This window comes from Haliotis asinina, chromosome 1 (assembly GCF_037392515.1).
Source record: "Haliotis asinina isolate JCU_RB_2024 chromosome 1, JCU_Hal_asi_v2, whole genome shotgun sequence".
NCBI classification, from domain to species: domain Eukaryota; kingdom Metazoa; phylum Mollusca; class Gastropoda; order Lepetellida; family Haliotidae; genus Haliotis; species Haliotis asinina.
The window spans coordinates 26,377,024-26,392,437 of NC_090280.1; the positions used below are offsets into that span (position 1 = coordinate 26,377,024).

Sequence of the window (15,414 nt, forward strand, 5' to 3'; positions counted from 1 at the left end):
AGAGAGGAGAAAGACGTGGCTGGTCAAACAGTAAATGTTTGATAGAGGGAATATTACACTTGAGAGTTCACGAGAGCGTGAATCTCGGCGTGAGTGGTTGGGTTGCAGTGGTGTTTGGGTATAGGGGTGTATTCAAATTAAGCAGTCTTGCTGTGGAGGAGGCGAAAATATGTTTTTGTAAGCACTGAGATTTTAGCATTTAATACTCATTTGTTTGCGTTTTCACGTCATGTCAGACTTGTGGACAGATTATCAATGTTTTAAATAGGTATCACTTGTGGATGAATCTGTTGGTGCGTGAGTAGTTGAATGGTGAGTGAATGGGTGAATGAGTGAACCAGTCAGTCAGTGGTTGAATGAGTGGGTGATCACCAGAAATGGACTTCACACATTGTACCCATGTGGGCGTTGATAGAGGACATATTCACAAAAAACATATATTATTCACAGGGCAATATTGTAGCACAACGTAAGGTTCACCGGGAAATGTTTATAAGGAAATATTGTCCAGTGAAACTACATCATGTGACGCATTATATCAGAAACTGCATCTGTCAGTTTCTGCTCACCGTAGTAGTGACAATGTTTCTGGGTTCCATTGTGTCCGTAGCACTATATGGGTTTGGTATGTATCTGTCATCGATAACTGAAATACATGTTGAATCTCTTACTTAGTTGCTTTTCAGTGTAATCTTACGCAATGTCTAACGTGTCAACGTGTCTAGTGTTACTGAGTTCTGATTCTAATTACCTTTTCGTATACAGCTCTAGTCTCCATGACAACTGGATACCCTTACACTGTTACACGTGTTGGTGAAGATGTTACCATGGCCATGAACCCACCGAATGTCAGCTTTGTGTATTATGTATGGGTGAATGGTTCGGTATCTGAGAGACTGTTAGTGGTCCAGCCCAAGTCACACCGTGTAATGGTACTCAACAGTAGTCACACCGGCTACACCACCAAGATCAGATACACCGAAGAGGACTCACCATCACAGACCGGACAGCTGAGGTTTACCATCTACAATGTTATTGTACAGGACGCTGGTACTTACTACTATCAGGGAAGCAATGGACAGGAAGTTACTGGATGTAGACAGGTCCTCGTTGTAGCACGTGAGTGGAGTTAACAGAAAGATAGATAAGTAAATGAATGCGCCTAAACTAAAACGTAATTAACCATATATAAAGACGTGTTTGTGTATGTGTGCTTTTGAGTTAAACATGGCAAGCCTACTCATAGTATACCCGTGAATATCCGGGTTAGAATTGGTCTTCATTACCCCTTGCTTGTCGTTCGAGACGACTAGCGGGATCGGATAGACAGGCTCGCTAACTTGGTTGACGCATGTTATGGTATCCCAATTGCGTCGATGTATGCTCACGATGCTGATCACCGGATCGTCTGGTCCAGACTCGATTATTCACAGATCGCCACCATATATATGGAATGTTGTTAAGTGCGGTGTTAAAACAACAGTTCAACCAACCACTCACTCGCAGTATATCCGAATTCACCATATTTCTATGGTTCCGAGAGCCAGTCAGGGTAACAACAATTAAGCAACATGAAGTTACAAACGGATTCGGGATTCGGGATTCGGGATTCGGGATTCGGGATTCGAATCCCGAATCTGAATATTTTTTTCAGGTTCGGGATTCGAATCCCGAAACAAGAATATGAAGAAAAGTCTAACTTGAGACTGAAATGTGGAAAAACGTAGGTTTTTGGCTTCATGTTTTTAAGATTTGAATCCTGAATCTGACACAGATACATAGACACATACATACATACATAGATACATACATAGATAGATACACTGATACATACATAGATGCATCGACACAGAGATACATCCGTAGATACATAGACACATACGTAGATACACACAGATACATACAGATACATACAGAGATAAATACAGACACACGCAGAGATACATACAGAGATACATACAAGGATACATACAGGCATACACACAGAGATACATACATACAGAGATACATACAGACATACGTACAGAGATGCATACAGAAGTACATAAAGACACATACATATATACATAGACATGTATACAGAGATACATACAGGCATACATGCAGACATGCATACAGAGATACATACAAGCATACATGCAGACATGAATACAAAGATTCATACAGGCATCCATACAGACAGACATACATACATACAGACATGCATACGGCGATACATACAGAGATACATACAGAAGTACATGAAGACACACAGACAGACATACATATATACATAGACATGTATACAGAGATACATACAGACATACATACAGAGATACATACAGACATACATACAGAGATACATACAGGCATACATACAGACATACGTAAAGAGATGCATACATACGTACATAAAGACATACAGACATACATACAGATATGATTTATTCATTTGACCAAGGGGAAAGTAGTTGTGTAGTACATTTAATCAACGAACCGTTTAGAAGTATTAACGGGTCGCTAGCGCTTATTTAATTGACAATAAAGGTGAATACTTAATAAATATAAGTGTCAGAGCATTTACTTTATTCAGTTTATTATGTCTCAGTGGATTCATATTTTGAAACGTTTTTCACAGAGAGGCCAACCACACATTTAGTAAAACCATGTTTACTGGCACTCGTGCTAAGGTCTCGGGTCATTTGTTATATTTTTTCACAGAGTACATTTAATCAACAAGTCGATTAGGAGTATTAGCGAGTCGCCGGCGTATATTTAACTGACAGTAACGGTGAATACTTCATTAACAAAAGAGTCAAAGCATTTAGTTCATTTAGTTTGTGATGTCTCGTTGGATTCATATTTTAGAATGTTTTTCAACCATGTGTATTGGCACTGGTGTTAAAGGTCTGGTATCATGTGTTATATTTTTCACAGAGAAGCCAGCCACACCTACCATCACCGGACCTGCCTCACCTGTATCAGGTAAGAATGTCACCCTAACATGCTCCTCCTCGTCCCGGAGTCTACCCCCGGACCACCCCTCTCTGAACATGACCTACATCTGGAGGAGGGACAGGACCCTGCTGGATTCTGGTGATGAGTCTCCTACAGGTGGAGATGACCTGACAATACCCCACGTCAGCAGAGAAAACCAGGGAGACACCTACAGCTGCCAGGCTGTGGAGGAGGGGCTGGAGTCTGACTGGAGTCACGGACATGTACTGGATGTCCTCTGTGAGTAAGAACGTACCTTTGTTTACGGTACAGGAACCTCGTATATCTATTCAACTTAGCATGCAGCTTACATAGAACCTTTATGTCCTGAATCATTATTGTGATAGTAACTTGGTGGTTCGGTTGGGAATTAATGACAGCAACAACATAATAATGTGTCCATTGATATAGCGCCAAACTCCACACCAAGTATGCTCATAGCGCTAACAATAGGGCGTTATTGACGTCCGTTGATATAGAACTTTTGGGAGAGAACATAGCCAGGAACTGTGATGAAAGCTTTCAGCTTCAAAGGCAAGTCGGTGTCAGGTGTTATATCGAATATACACCAGTGACCAAAAAATATGTCATGTCATTGTTGCTCATCTGGACATGCGCTTTAAATATGAGCAAAACGGACCACTCAGCTCAAATACAAACGATCAACACAAAACTAACAATACGTACATTTACTGAATCACATGACACGGGTTACGAAAGCGTCAGTTTATGCTACTTAGGCTCGCAATTCTAGCGTCAAATATGCAGATTTCAGAGAATGCAAATGCACGGTGACTGGCAAAAATCAAAGCAAGGTTATGTAAAACATCATGAAAATACGGAACACTGGAGATTCAATACCAACCCGCGGGCCAAAAGTAGAGCGGTGGTCGTTTACTAAACCAATGTTGATCTTGTTTCAACGTGATGGCAGTATCATGATACGTAACTGTTAATGAAGGTCCTCTTGATATAAATTATGGACAATTCATACTTGATTGTGACAGTCATGAAGGCCTGTGCCACACGTTGAATGAGTAGTTGGTATTTTACCTTGTACTGAGTCTTCATTCATGCATCAGTAATGGTCAACACTGTGCTTGTACATTTCTCAGTGGAGATGGATAAAGGATAGGGATGGGACACACTGGAAATTTTAAACCTCAACATGATAATAATTTCAAAACTGTTTCAAGAGGCATTCTTTTCCCAGATTTCATATATACTCTTCAAAAAAGTAAATGAACTGTACTTTCAATGTACGATTGTCGAAATTGGGAGATATATGCGATTGAATCAATGTTGATACAGTAACAATGGATGTTTTGAGAACCTAACCAACTTCCACATGGATTTCATTCAAAGCATACCTGTTCGTTCAGTTATCCCCCTTGTTAGGTGACTGGAGGATGTCATGAAAATATCAGGTTTACAATTTTCAGTGAGTAGTGTGTGATTTGACCTTGAAAACCCTGACCATCCACGGATGCAAGAAAACTATCGGAAAAATACAGTCTACAGTGATTTATCGACCTGCCTGAGAAACTTCAGGATTCATGACACCCCATGCACGTGTAGGAGGGTCCGACGTTGTGCACGTGCTTCCCATGCATTGTGCTTGCGTGTGGTGTTTTATTATTGTTTGGTCGAATGATGGTCGCAAAGGTATATACAGTGGTAAACATGTGACAGGACTGAGTGGCCAATGTTCCTGATTTGGAGACACCTCACACATTCAGAAGTCGGAAGGTGATTCTTCATCGTCGACGTAGTCGTATTTGGAGCGACGGCCTTGGCCGACAACCCGACTAGCCGCACAATACGTTCGCTTCTTGTTTTCCTGACTGGTCTCCTTGGTTGGTCTCCCTGACTGGTCTCGTCAACTGATCATATCATTCAGATGTTTATACACAGGGCCATTACGCCACATTGTGCAAGGTCACTGACCCATGCACATGTGTATACGTAAGATTCGCCGACGTAGGGAAGTGTTAACTGACATGTACTGATAACGTTTGAGAATTAAGGGTCCTGCCCCGAGAGTGGGTGATGTTAAGAGGGGATACACCGAATGTTTGCTGAATACATTACATAGACAAAGGGGACAGAATTTCAGTGCACTTTGGAGCGGCAAACTCCTCCTCGCGGTCGACCATCCAGTCGGAATACCTGACTGATACGTACACGTACGACTTATAGGAACAAGAACAGAATGTGCGTAATGTGTCGTCGTTTGCATTTGAATGTAATGTTTCGTGACAACAGTAAGATCTCTGACACTGGGAATCTTTGATGAGCCTAGACTCGACAAGGCTAGAAGATGTAGCCTGGCATGAGAAAAAATTAAACCTAAGCAACTCCAAAAGTCTAAACCTAAAGTTGATGAAACATTAATTCAATTGAAATTGATATGCCGTGGTATTGGTATGACAGAAGGGAATTTCAAATTGTTATTTCTCATCATCTCACATGCATTGCAGATGGACCTGACCAGATACAGTTTGACTTCACAGGGGACAAGCTGGAAGTAGAAGAAGGGAAACCTGTAACAGTGAGATGTTCTGCTGACTGTAACCCTGCCTGCACTATAACCTGGTGGAACACATCCAGGCAGATGGTGAGACACAGGGAGACTGCGTTGTCTATACCAGCTGTAGATGTGTCTATGTCTGGACAGTACACGTGCCACGTCAACAACAGCCATGGGAGTGCATCACGGAACCTGACACTGGAGGTCATCAGTAAGGCCTACACACATTCCGGAAACATACTTTAGAATATTTAAAATTATTTTTGAATGAGACTGTAATGACTGTTTAAGTTTTACTCCCGTGAAATTTGTTAAGACGCGCAGAGATTCTCAACACGTCTTTATTCAAACTCGTAATATGGCTCAGGGGTCAATCGTGACTATTAATCTGATGATATGACATTACGTCAATGTGATTCTCCACTCTCAGATTCTCCAAATGCAAAATAAATCAGATCTGAATCGAGGAGACCAAAACATTATATATTTACTCTATTACATACATCATTTATATAATTCGACAAAGAAACCAGTTCCAATAAATCCTAACATTGCCGACACTTGCTTCCATTTGAACACATTTCAGTGTGACCTTACGCCATGTGTTGTATGTATATTGAATCAAAGGAAAGCGTCTATTTGGTATGGTGAATGTTGCAGCAGGTGACGTCACTGAATCTGGTGTTGTTTCCATCGTACCTGTGGCTGCCGTCTGTTCTGTTCTCATTGTCGTCATCGCTTTCGTCATCGTCGCCGTCATTTTCCGAAGAAACAGGATCAAGAAAGGTATTGTTTTTGTGGTGATACAATAAAATATGAATTATGCTGCTATCGTATATCCTGTTATGCATCTCGTCAGTATTTTACTACAATTACAGCAAGTGCAACTGAATCCTTTCTGAATGAAACTTTGCATACCGTAGTGATTACACTTGGGTATGTTTTATCTGTTTCAGGAGGTAAAGTGTACAGGTGAGGACACCCAATAGCAGGTATCTGTTGTCAGTATATCATTTCAAGAACAATGAGAAGACCACAGCGTTTATATATGTACGAGTTAAGGTACAGGTTTAGCCCTACAGGTTCAGGGTTACTCATACAGGTTAAGGTATAGGGTTACTCACATGTGCTAAGGTACAGTTTTACTCCTACAAGTTTAGGTACAGTTTTACTCCTACAAGTTAAGGTACAGTTTTACTCCTACAAGTTTAGGTACAGTTTTACTCCTACAAGTTAAGGTACAGTTTTACTCCTACAAGTTAAGGTACAGTTTTACTCCTACAAGTTAAGGTACAGTTTTACTCCTACAAGTTAAGGGACAGAGTTACTCCTACAGAATACGGTTAGGGTTTCTCTTATAAGGTAAGGTACTGAAAAGAAAGAAAAGGATACAGGATTGTACTTTCAAGATGTGCATTACAAGTTCAAGATAATCACAGAAGTTGTTACCAGGTAGGCTCATGTAGGTAATATCAGCGTTGGCAGCTAACTAATTAAAGACTGGTCTTTTCGAAGTACAACTTTGCAGTCTGGTGTATGCCGCCTAATGATATGAATTGCTTACTCCTTCACTTCATGCATGTCTTTCAGAGCTGGAGACCGCAGTATGGCTGACAACGAAGCACAATTGCAACAAGATCCCAGTGGTAAGCATGTGAAATCTTGCAAAGGGTATCGGCGCATGCGATCAGCAGACTCATTCGTAACCCTTGCAGACTGTATGCATGTAATGCATTCATTGTTCGGAGGGGCGTGAGATAGGCCAGAGATTTTTAGTCAGACTGAGGAAAGTGAGTTTTGTTATACGCCGTTTTAGCGACATTCCAAAAATATATGGGCTACACAATAAATGGACTTCACACATTGTACTCAAGTGAGGAATCAAATCCGCATTTTCGCCGTAACGAGCGAACGCACTAACCACTTGCTAATAGCTACCCCACCGTCCCGTTATGCCGAAGACCCGGGTTCGGTGTGCTGAACGCAACATGTCGCAACAAACAAACGAATAATTGAAAGTAGTGCTTGTGACATCTGGGTAGGATATGTCTAGTAATGATGACACAGTCAGTGGTCACATATAACGTGATATATGTAATTTAAGTATTGTATCGGGAGATGACGCGAACGCTGTTGTACATCTGGTCGCACAAAAAGAAGCAGGGGAAGGCTGGATTTTTATCAAACTTAATAAGTTATGCTCATAGATTTCATGTGAAACTTTTCTTCGTCATTACTCAAGGTCAGTTTATTGAACATGTGTGCAGCAACACCCCACAAGTAATAGAACTCCCAGCCCCCACTCCCACCCAAGTGGGACACTCTAACCTCCACCTCCACCCAACCGCCCCATGCTATCCGAAACCCCAACCCCAACCCCCACGCGCCATCCCAACTCCAACCCAATCGCCAAACGCCCTCCCCTTCCCAACCCCTACCCCTACCTAACCGCCACCCGCCACGTACTTGTATTTGTATCAAATTCCTTGTACTTGATGTTTGTTTCTAATCAACGTGATGATTTGGAAATCATTCATGTAATATTGTTCTCTTCCGACTTGCCCGGAAGACAGCACCTGAAATCAAGGAAGATGAAATATGTTCCAATATTCGAAACAAGATAACCCCCCCAGGATATATAAAGTGACCTTGAACTACATGTTGGGAAAAACACGCGTTCGCAAACAAGCAAGGTGTTCAGACGAAGCAACTGAAAAGCCGCTATAGTTAATCAGCCACACATGACCCAAGTAATACCAAGGTCCTTGTGCTGCATTTCATGTGTCAAGGAGAGGTAGGGTGACCCAGTGGCTAAAGCGTTCTCTCGTCAAGCCGAAAGCCAGGGTTCGATTCCCTACTTTGGTACAACATCTGGTGTCCCCCACCGTGACATTGCTGCAAGAATGCTAAAAGCGGCGTAAATCCAAATGTATTTAGTCATTCATCTATGTCACACACATTATTGGTAGCATGCCGTTTACTGCCGAATAAAGAGTCACTGGAATAACTGTAGGTCGACCAAATGTTCCACAGACCGAGAAAAACACCATGCGCTGTCACATATTATCTGACAAGCCACACCTTGTGATAAATATTAAGCAAGATTTCATATACATGTACGCACAAATGCTTCACTGACGTACAATGTAATACTGATTACACAGTTGTTGAATCCAGAGTGCAATGGGTGACAAGCAGTGTTTAGGATTGGGTGACAAGCAGTGTTTAGGATTGGGTGACTGAATAAGCTGTTACGTCATATTTACGTTTTCAAGTAGATCTTTAAGAATCTACAAATACAAGTAAAATCTAGATTTGACATGCTCTTCACAAAATATTAACGGTGAGACTGTCTGCTTCATTTACGCCTGGCATCATGTCCCAGTTGCTGAAGTCAATGCTCATGATGTTAAACGCGAGGTTGTCTGGTCGAGGCTCGATGTTACAACCCGCTGTCATAGCTGGAATATTGCTGAGTGCAGTGTACACACCTATAGACCCATTGGTATTATTTCTTCTTGTAATACTTGTTTCTGACTATACACTTCTACCTACAGACCTGTATGCCAAGGTGAACAAAAAGAGAAGGCGCAGGAGAGAAGGTATAGCCCCTCTTTCTATCCTTCTGATCCGTGAGTCTCACCTTCGGTGAGGATCGGTGGGGTAGCCAAGTGGATAAAGCGTTCCCTCGTCACGCTGAAGATCCAGATTCGATTCTCCATATGGGTTTAATGAAGACCATTTACGGTGTCGCCGTCGTGATGTTGATGGAAATTTGCTAAAAGCGGCGTAAAGCTAATCTCACTTGAGGAGATCTATACATGACGTCATCTTAGCCCCTGACTATTTACCTCAGCGGTGTGTCCGTTTGTCTTTGCTGTGACAATGTGTGGATGGAGGTGCCGTCTAGAGCACTGACATTCACCGTGTTTAATGGCTTTCCTTTGTCGTGAAAGAAACTATAGTTATGGGTGCGAATCCCCAAATATGGTTCTTTGTTTGTCAGCATCAGACCATAGGTGTTTAACACAAGCTGTAGTCAGTGTCACTGACGGATGTACAAAAAACCACATTAACGAAGATTTCCACGAACCTCGCACACACACTCGCTGTTTTTGACACCTACTCATCAGGTGTCTTTGTTGTAAGAGATTACTGTAAGTAATCCTACAGAAGTTTGACAGCTATCCTATAGGAGCCTTTTGTGACCATTTTTCATTAATTTCCAAATGCACATGTTGAATTATTAAGTTACAAACTTGAAAATTCAAGAAAATAAGTTGAAAAAGCGAAAACCCGAATGACCCACCAAGGCTTCAGTACCAATCTCACACAACTCTTCTATAGTTCATTTACTTTGTTCTCTTTTCCACAGTGTCTGATGTTTATGCCACGGTACAGAAGACTCAATGCAGACACTTCATGAACAGGGCTTATGCCGGCGCAGGGCCATCGGTAAGTGTGTACTGGAACTCTTTTCCTACAATACAAAACTTACAGGAAGATAATTTATTACCATTCAGACAGTGTGTCGTAAAAACATGGATACGAAATAGGCAACGTATGGTGATGGGTGAGTGAGTGAGTTTGGTTTACGCCGCTTTCAGCAATATTCCTGCAACATCACCACGGGGTAACTCCAGAAATAGACTTCGTACATTGTACTAATGTGGGTAATCGAACCGGGGCCTTCGGCGTGAGGAGCGAACGTTTTAACCACTAGGCCACCCCACCGCCCTGTGAGATAATGAAAGCAACTGCGGAGATCGATGCTCATTATGTAAATCATTGATTTTCTCGTTCATTCATTGACGTCAACTGACCCGTGAAGGTCCCTGGGTAGAATAGGCCTTCAGCAACCCATGCTTGCCATAAAAGGTGACTGTGCTTGTCGTAAGAGGCGACTAACGGGATCGGCTGGTCAGGCTCGCTGACTTGGTTGACGCATGTCATCGGTTCCCAATTGCGCAGATCCATGCCCATGTTGTTGATCACTGGATTGTCTGGTCCAGACTCGATTATTTACCGATCCCCGCCATATAGCTGGAATATTGCTGAGTGCGGCGTAAAACTAAACTCACCCGCTCACCCATTGACGTCAACTGCTGAGTGTTGCGTAAAGCAAACCTAACATGTCATAAAACATATATCAACACAGGACAGCAAAAATATATGTCATCACTTAGTTCACCAGTGGCTGTAGGTTAAAGGGAAGGGGAAAAAAAGAAAATAAAAAACAACAACTCGCAGCTATCAGGTCGAGGCCACAGACAAAGTTCTAAAACAATCCTTTCCTTTCATTAAGAACAGACTTGCCTATCACTAGCAGAAGGACAGTATTTTCTCACCACTTCTATCAATAATTTCAATGATGATGTTATTACATTATGTTCATATTCATATTCATATTAAGTAATGCAAAAACAAGACTTGTATGGGCATGAACCTTACAAGTCTTTCCAAAGAGCCTGAACAATATATTTAATACATGAGATGTGTGAAGATATCATGTGTTCAGTACATTATAATGTTGAGATCATACATATGTTTGCTGTCTCCAGTCGGAAAATGCAGTTCTAATCGACTATGCAGGACCAGTCGCTGCCGAATACAACAACTGTGGCGAAACGGTATGTTTATTATACATATCCTCCCAACTTCCGGGAAGAGACGTCCCTGATTGGCTGACACAATGCCGAAACGACTCTAAGTTGCAAAGAACACAAAGAGAAAGCATGTTCTGCAGTAGTGAACTGCTTGGTTCAGTAAATGTACCAGGTGCAGATTTGGGTTCAGTCATGGAATAAATTCCCCTGATAGAAAAGTTCGAAATTTGCAAGTGCAGTTGTGTTAAAATTTCAGAATGATGATGGTCTGACCTACGCCGACCTTGCCCTTGAATCTCCTACCCTGATCGACGGCCAACCAATCATACACAGAAGGGAGGAGCCTGTGATATATGAAGAGATTGACTTCGCCCTCACCCCCGGGCCACAGCTTCCGGACAAGATATGGGAGGTGGAAGAGCAGGAGGAGGAGGGGAGACGACAGTGCCTCTGGGATTGAAGATGAATGAACCTTGAGAATCTACAGCTGCAGGACCAGACCATGGATCTGGAAGAGATGGATTAGGGAGGCTGTGCTTCTGGAAGTGAAGAATAAAGAACCTTGAGAATCTCCAGCCGGACAAGACCTTTCGAAGTTGAAAAGCTGGAGGAGGGAGGCTGTGCTTCTGGGAGTGAAGATGAAAGACACTTGCGAATCTTCAGCTGCCAGACAAGACCTGGGAGGTTGAACAGGGAGTAGAGGAGAATCTCAAGGTTACATGGCGAAACATAACTAACATTTGATGGAATCATTTAGATAAGCAAATATACTTTAAAGCTGAATAGAGCATTGGTAATAAAGAGAGAGAGAGCGTGTGTGTGTGTGTGTGTGTGTGTGTGTGTGTGTGTGTGTGAGTGTGGGTGCGTGCGTGGGTGCATAACTATTGGCTTCTGTATAATGATCCATGGTAATAAAGAAACTGAATCCAGTGGTCCCTTTGCGAATTAGGTACATTGCAAGTAATCACAACTAAGGAACATGATACGTAGTATATATTTCCTAATACATATTTTAAGCCTACATTTACACATTCGCAATCTGCATCAAACTAGTATCTACCATTAAGGGGACACCCCGTCGAGAGTGTATGTGCCTGTTTTCATTTCCACTGGTATTTTTATATACAAGGTTGTGCACTGGCCGTAAAGAGAGAAGCTTTATAATTCGCCTCCAAAGGCGACCAGTTTACTTAAGCATTATCATGACATTATTTTCTTCCCTTATACGTAGTAGGGAATCTACCTCCTTTATTTTGTCGAGTTCCACTAAGTTGTGAAAGTATTTGTCAAACGGTTTTGTTTGGAGGGAACTCATACATAACGCTTGGCATGTTATCGTTCATATACTATAATCATCTAGTCTTTATAGAGGCTTGGCAAGTTGTGAATATAAAGCATTAAGATTTTGGAGTTCATACAACAAGTCTAACCGTCTTGCTGTTCATACATGTCCGGCATCTTGGTATTTGAATAGGCATGGCGCATTGCCTCTCTGGTCTGCATTCCAGAAGTTGAGAAGATGAAGAATGAGGATATTTATTATGGAGGTACAACTTCATTATGCTTTGCTAGACAGCGATTTTAGAATCCATGTCGAACGTCGCCTATACAGAATAAAGAGGTTATATATCCATAACAACTGTCCTCATTCTTCATGGAGTATTGGTTCTTCATAAGTCAGAGAGTTTTCTTTCATTATGTTAATATGTGTTTTGATCCTTTTTTTAATGGAAACGGCATTTCACCAGTTCTATATTTTTGTGTTTTGTTATTCATGTAAGTTATGCATGTGAGACGAACATTTTATTCAGTACCCTAGTGTAGAGCAATGCAAGGTAAATCAACCTTTATCTACGTCGACCTCTGTGATGAGGGGTTTAAATTCGGCAGTACTTCCAGGACTGTAGGTTGTAAGACTAGTGTGCCGTGATGCAGATCTGTTCCGTTAACTTCAGGTTTACCTGTATAAAGATATTTACATATTTACTCTGTAAGTAACTTACTTTAACCGTGTTTCATATTCTCTTATGATGACATTCTCTATTTTTTCATCACATTTCAGCAAAGCAGGTGTTCGTATTCACTAAGATTGTTGTTAACCGTCATGCATACGGTATAGACAACCGAATTTTCACGAATTCAGTTTTACGGAACAATTCATAAGAAGGTGTATATGGTTTGTGTTTGATTAGGTTTTAATACATAAAACGAATAGTTTGGACATTCACGACTGAGCCTTTGCAAGGATTGTAAGACAGATGACGTTGCCATGTCGTCATCTCAAATTCAGTGAGTTATAAACAAATCCAAATTGAACAACATTATGCATGGCAGTTTGTTAGGTTCTTTATATATGTACACGGGGGCGATAAGGTATGAAAGTTACGATCACCTTAGCGCAATGTCTGTCACATGTCTGTGTTACGTAGGAGTTACGGTCAGCTGAGCGTTACGACAGCCTGAGTCTTTGTTAAGGTATGTAAGCTAAGATCGCCTTAGTGCTGAAGTTGTGTTACGTATGTGTAAAGGTATGAAAGTTACGGTCACCTCGGCACTATAACCGTCATAAGTCTATGTTAGAAGTGTAGAAGTCACGGTCACCTTAGCGTTACGACAGTCTTGAGTCTTAAGGTAAGGTAAGGTACAGGAAGTTATGGGAAGTTACGATCGCCTTACCGCTGAGTTTGTGTTATTTCTATGTTAAGGTATGAAAGCTGAGCTCTAAGACCGTCGGAAGTCTATGTTAAGGTATTAGGGACGGTATACGTATCACTGATGTTAAGTTGACATTGCATTGTCGTCATTTCAGTATGTATAAACAATTCAAAACTGCATGGACGTTAGCTTTGTTCTTTTTTGTGTAATGATATATATGTAAAGGAAGGCGTTATCTCCAACGTTTTCGAAATGTCGCATTGAAGAATACCTGGTGCATTCATTCTTGGCACCCGACCCAAATGTTGACCAGAGTAACGTCTGGCACTACCATTATTATATCATTATATTAATGTCTATTTGTTTCTCTCCCAGGAGAGCATGGAGAAGTGGGCCCCTTTTCACAAAGCACTTAGTGATCGTAAGTCACTTAGGTTAAAGAAAGGGAGTTAAAATTAACCTTAGTAAAAGTTGCTTTGTGAAAGAAGCCCCTGTGGTATGCTGTAGTTTGTTTCCATACGTATGGTACTAGTCGTTAAACATGGAATGTGCCAATCCTCAAATTATTTTCATTCTATATTTGCTATTTTGCAATACCTGTTTATGGTAAATAAATGCTTGAGCAAATAGAGTTTTTGTTACACTCGGCAATGCCACCAAGAGGGTGTGTGACGCCAAGGCATTCCATCAACAAGTTTCCCGCCTATTCGGTGATGGCGAGTGGTCCTGTGCGTAGAGCTCAGGTCACCATCAGTTGTAGTTAAACACCGTCGAGCTCGGACAGTCCTTGGATGGGTCACCGTGTTTGGCAATTTGACTTCTGAAAGTTTCTAAGACTTCGGTCCTGCCCCGCCACAAAGCGCATGGGAAACCATGTGGTCTCACCTTAGGCACGTGAGTTTGTTCAAATTTGCCTCTGTTCACCCAGCAGGAAATGGGTACCCGTGAGGTAATGTCCTCTATATCTATAACCTCTATCTCCTCTAATCTATAACCTTCTAGCGCCTAGGAGACAGCTTGGGTTATCCGGGGTGATGATCATCAGATTCTGAGAAGTCAGCGTCGAGTGAGCAAGTAGTCAGATGGATACTAGGCGCTGTACAAGTGAATTATTATCATTATTATCATTCTTATTCCTTGGTACAATAACACAAAGGGATGCCTATGCGCATACTGTTAAGTTCCAGCTGTCCGTGTGTGAGTTAGATTAGTTTTACGCTATTATCAGCAATATCCCGACTGGGAGCACTAAATGGGCCTCACACATTGCACCCATGTGCGGAATCGGCGTGACGGTCTTAGGAGTGACATTGTAACATCTATTCTATGGTCGGAGGGGACCATCACTCTGAGATTAAAGAGATTTTACTGCATAAGACATTCTTGTATTGACTGTTCAACATGGCGTGTTTTAATCGGATGTAGTCCGATGGTGAGTTTGGTGTAACTTGAAGAATTGTGAAATATGATTTTAAATCAGTTGTAGTTTCGCGACAACACCTTCCCGGCAAGGCCTTGGTCAAAAGAGCTATCTTATCATTGAAACGATCCCATACTCAAGGTCAACGCTCATAGTCCTAAGACCGATTTGCAGGAACCAGACTGGATAATGAATTTTTAGAAAGCGTATGCGTGTATTTTGCATGA

The 15,414-nt window shown here is 41.7% G+C and overlaps 1 protein-coding gene across 2 annotated transcripts; it reads left to right on the forward strand.

Annotated features, from left to right (window-relative positions):
- Window positions 1–559: 559 nt before the first annotated feature.
- LOC137289441 (uncharacterized) lies at window positions 560–14,394 on the forward strand. Of its 2 annotated transcripts, XR_010957185.1 has the most exons (10): window positions 560–625; window positions 766–1,119; window positions 2,917–3,216; window positions 5,457–5,717; window positions 6,167–6,306; window positions 7,097–7,152; window positions 9,064–9,108; window positions 9,882–9,961; window positions 11,068–11,136; window positions 11,369–14,394. XR_010957185.1 is itself a non-coding variant. In XM_067820858.1 (9 exons), the coding sequence occupies exons 5-9, from the start codon at window positions 7,113–7,115 to the stop codon at window positions 11,570–11,572; spliced, it is 438 nt and encodes a 145-aa protein (XP_067676959.1). In that variant the 5' UTR covers window positions 1,023–1,119; window positions 2,917–3,216; window positions 5,457–5,717; window positions 6,167–6,306; window positions 7,097–7,112; the 3' UTR covers window positions 11,573–14,394. The 2 variants fall into 2 exon arrangements, 1 of the variants encoding a protein (XP_067676959.1); XM_067820858.1 differs by lacking the exon at window positions 560–625 and having other exon boundaries at window positions 1,023–1,119.
- Window positions 14,395–15,414: the final 1,020 nt, after the last annotated feature.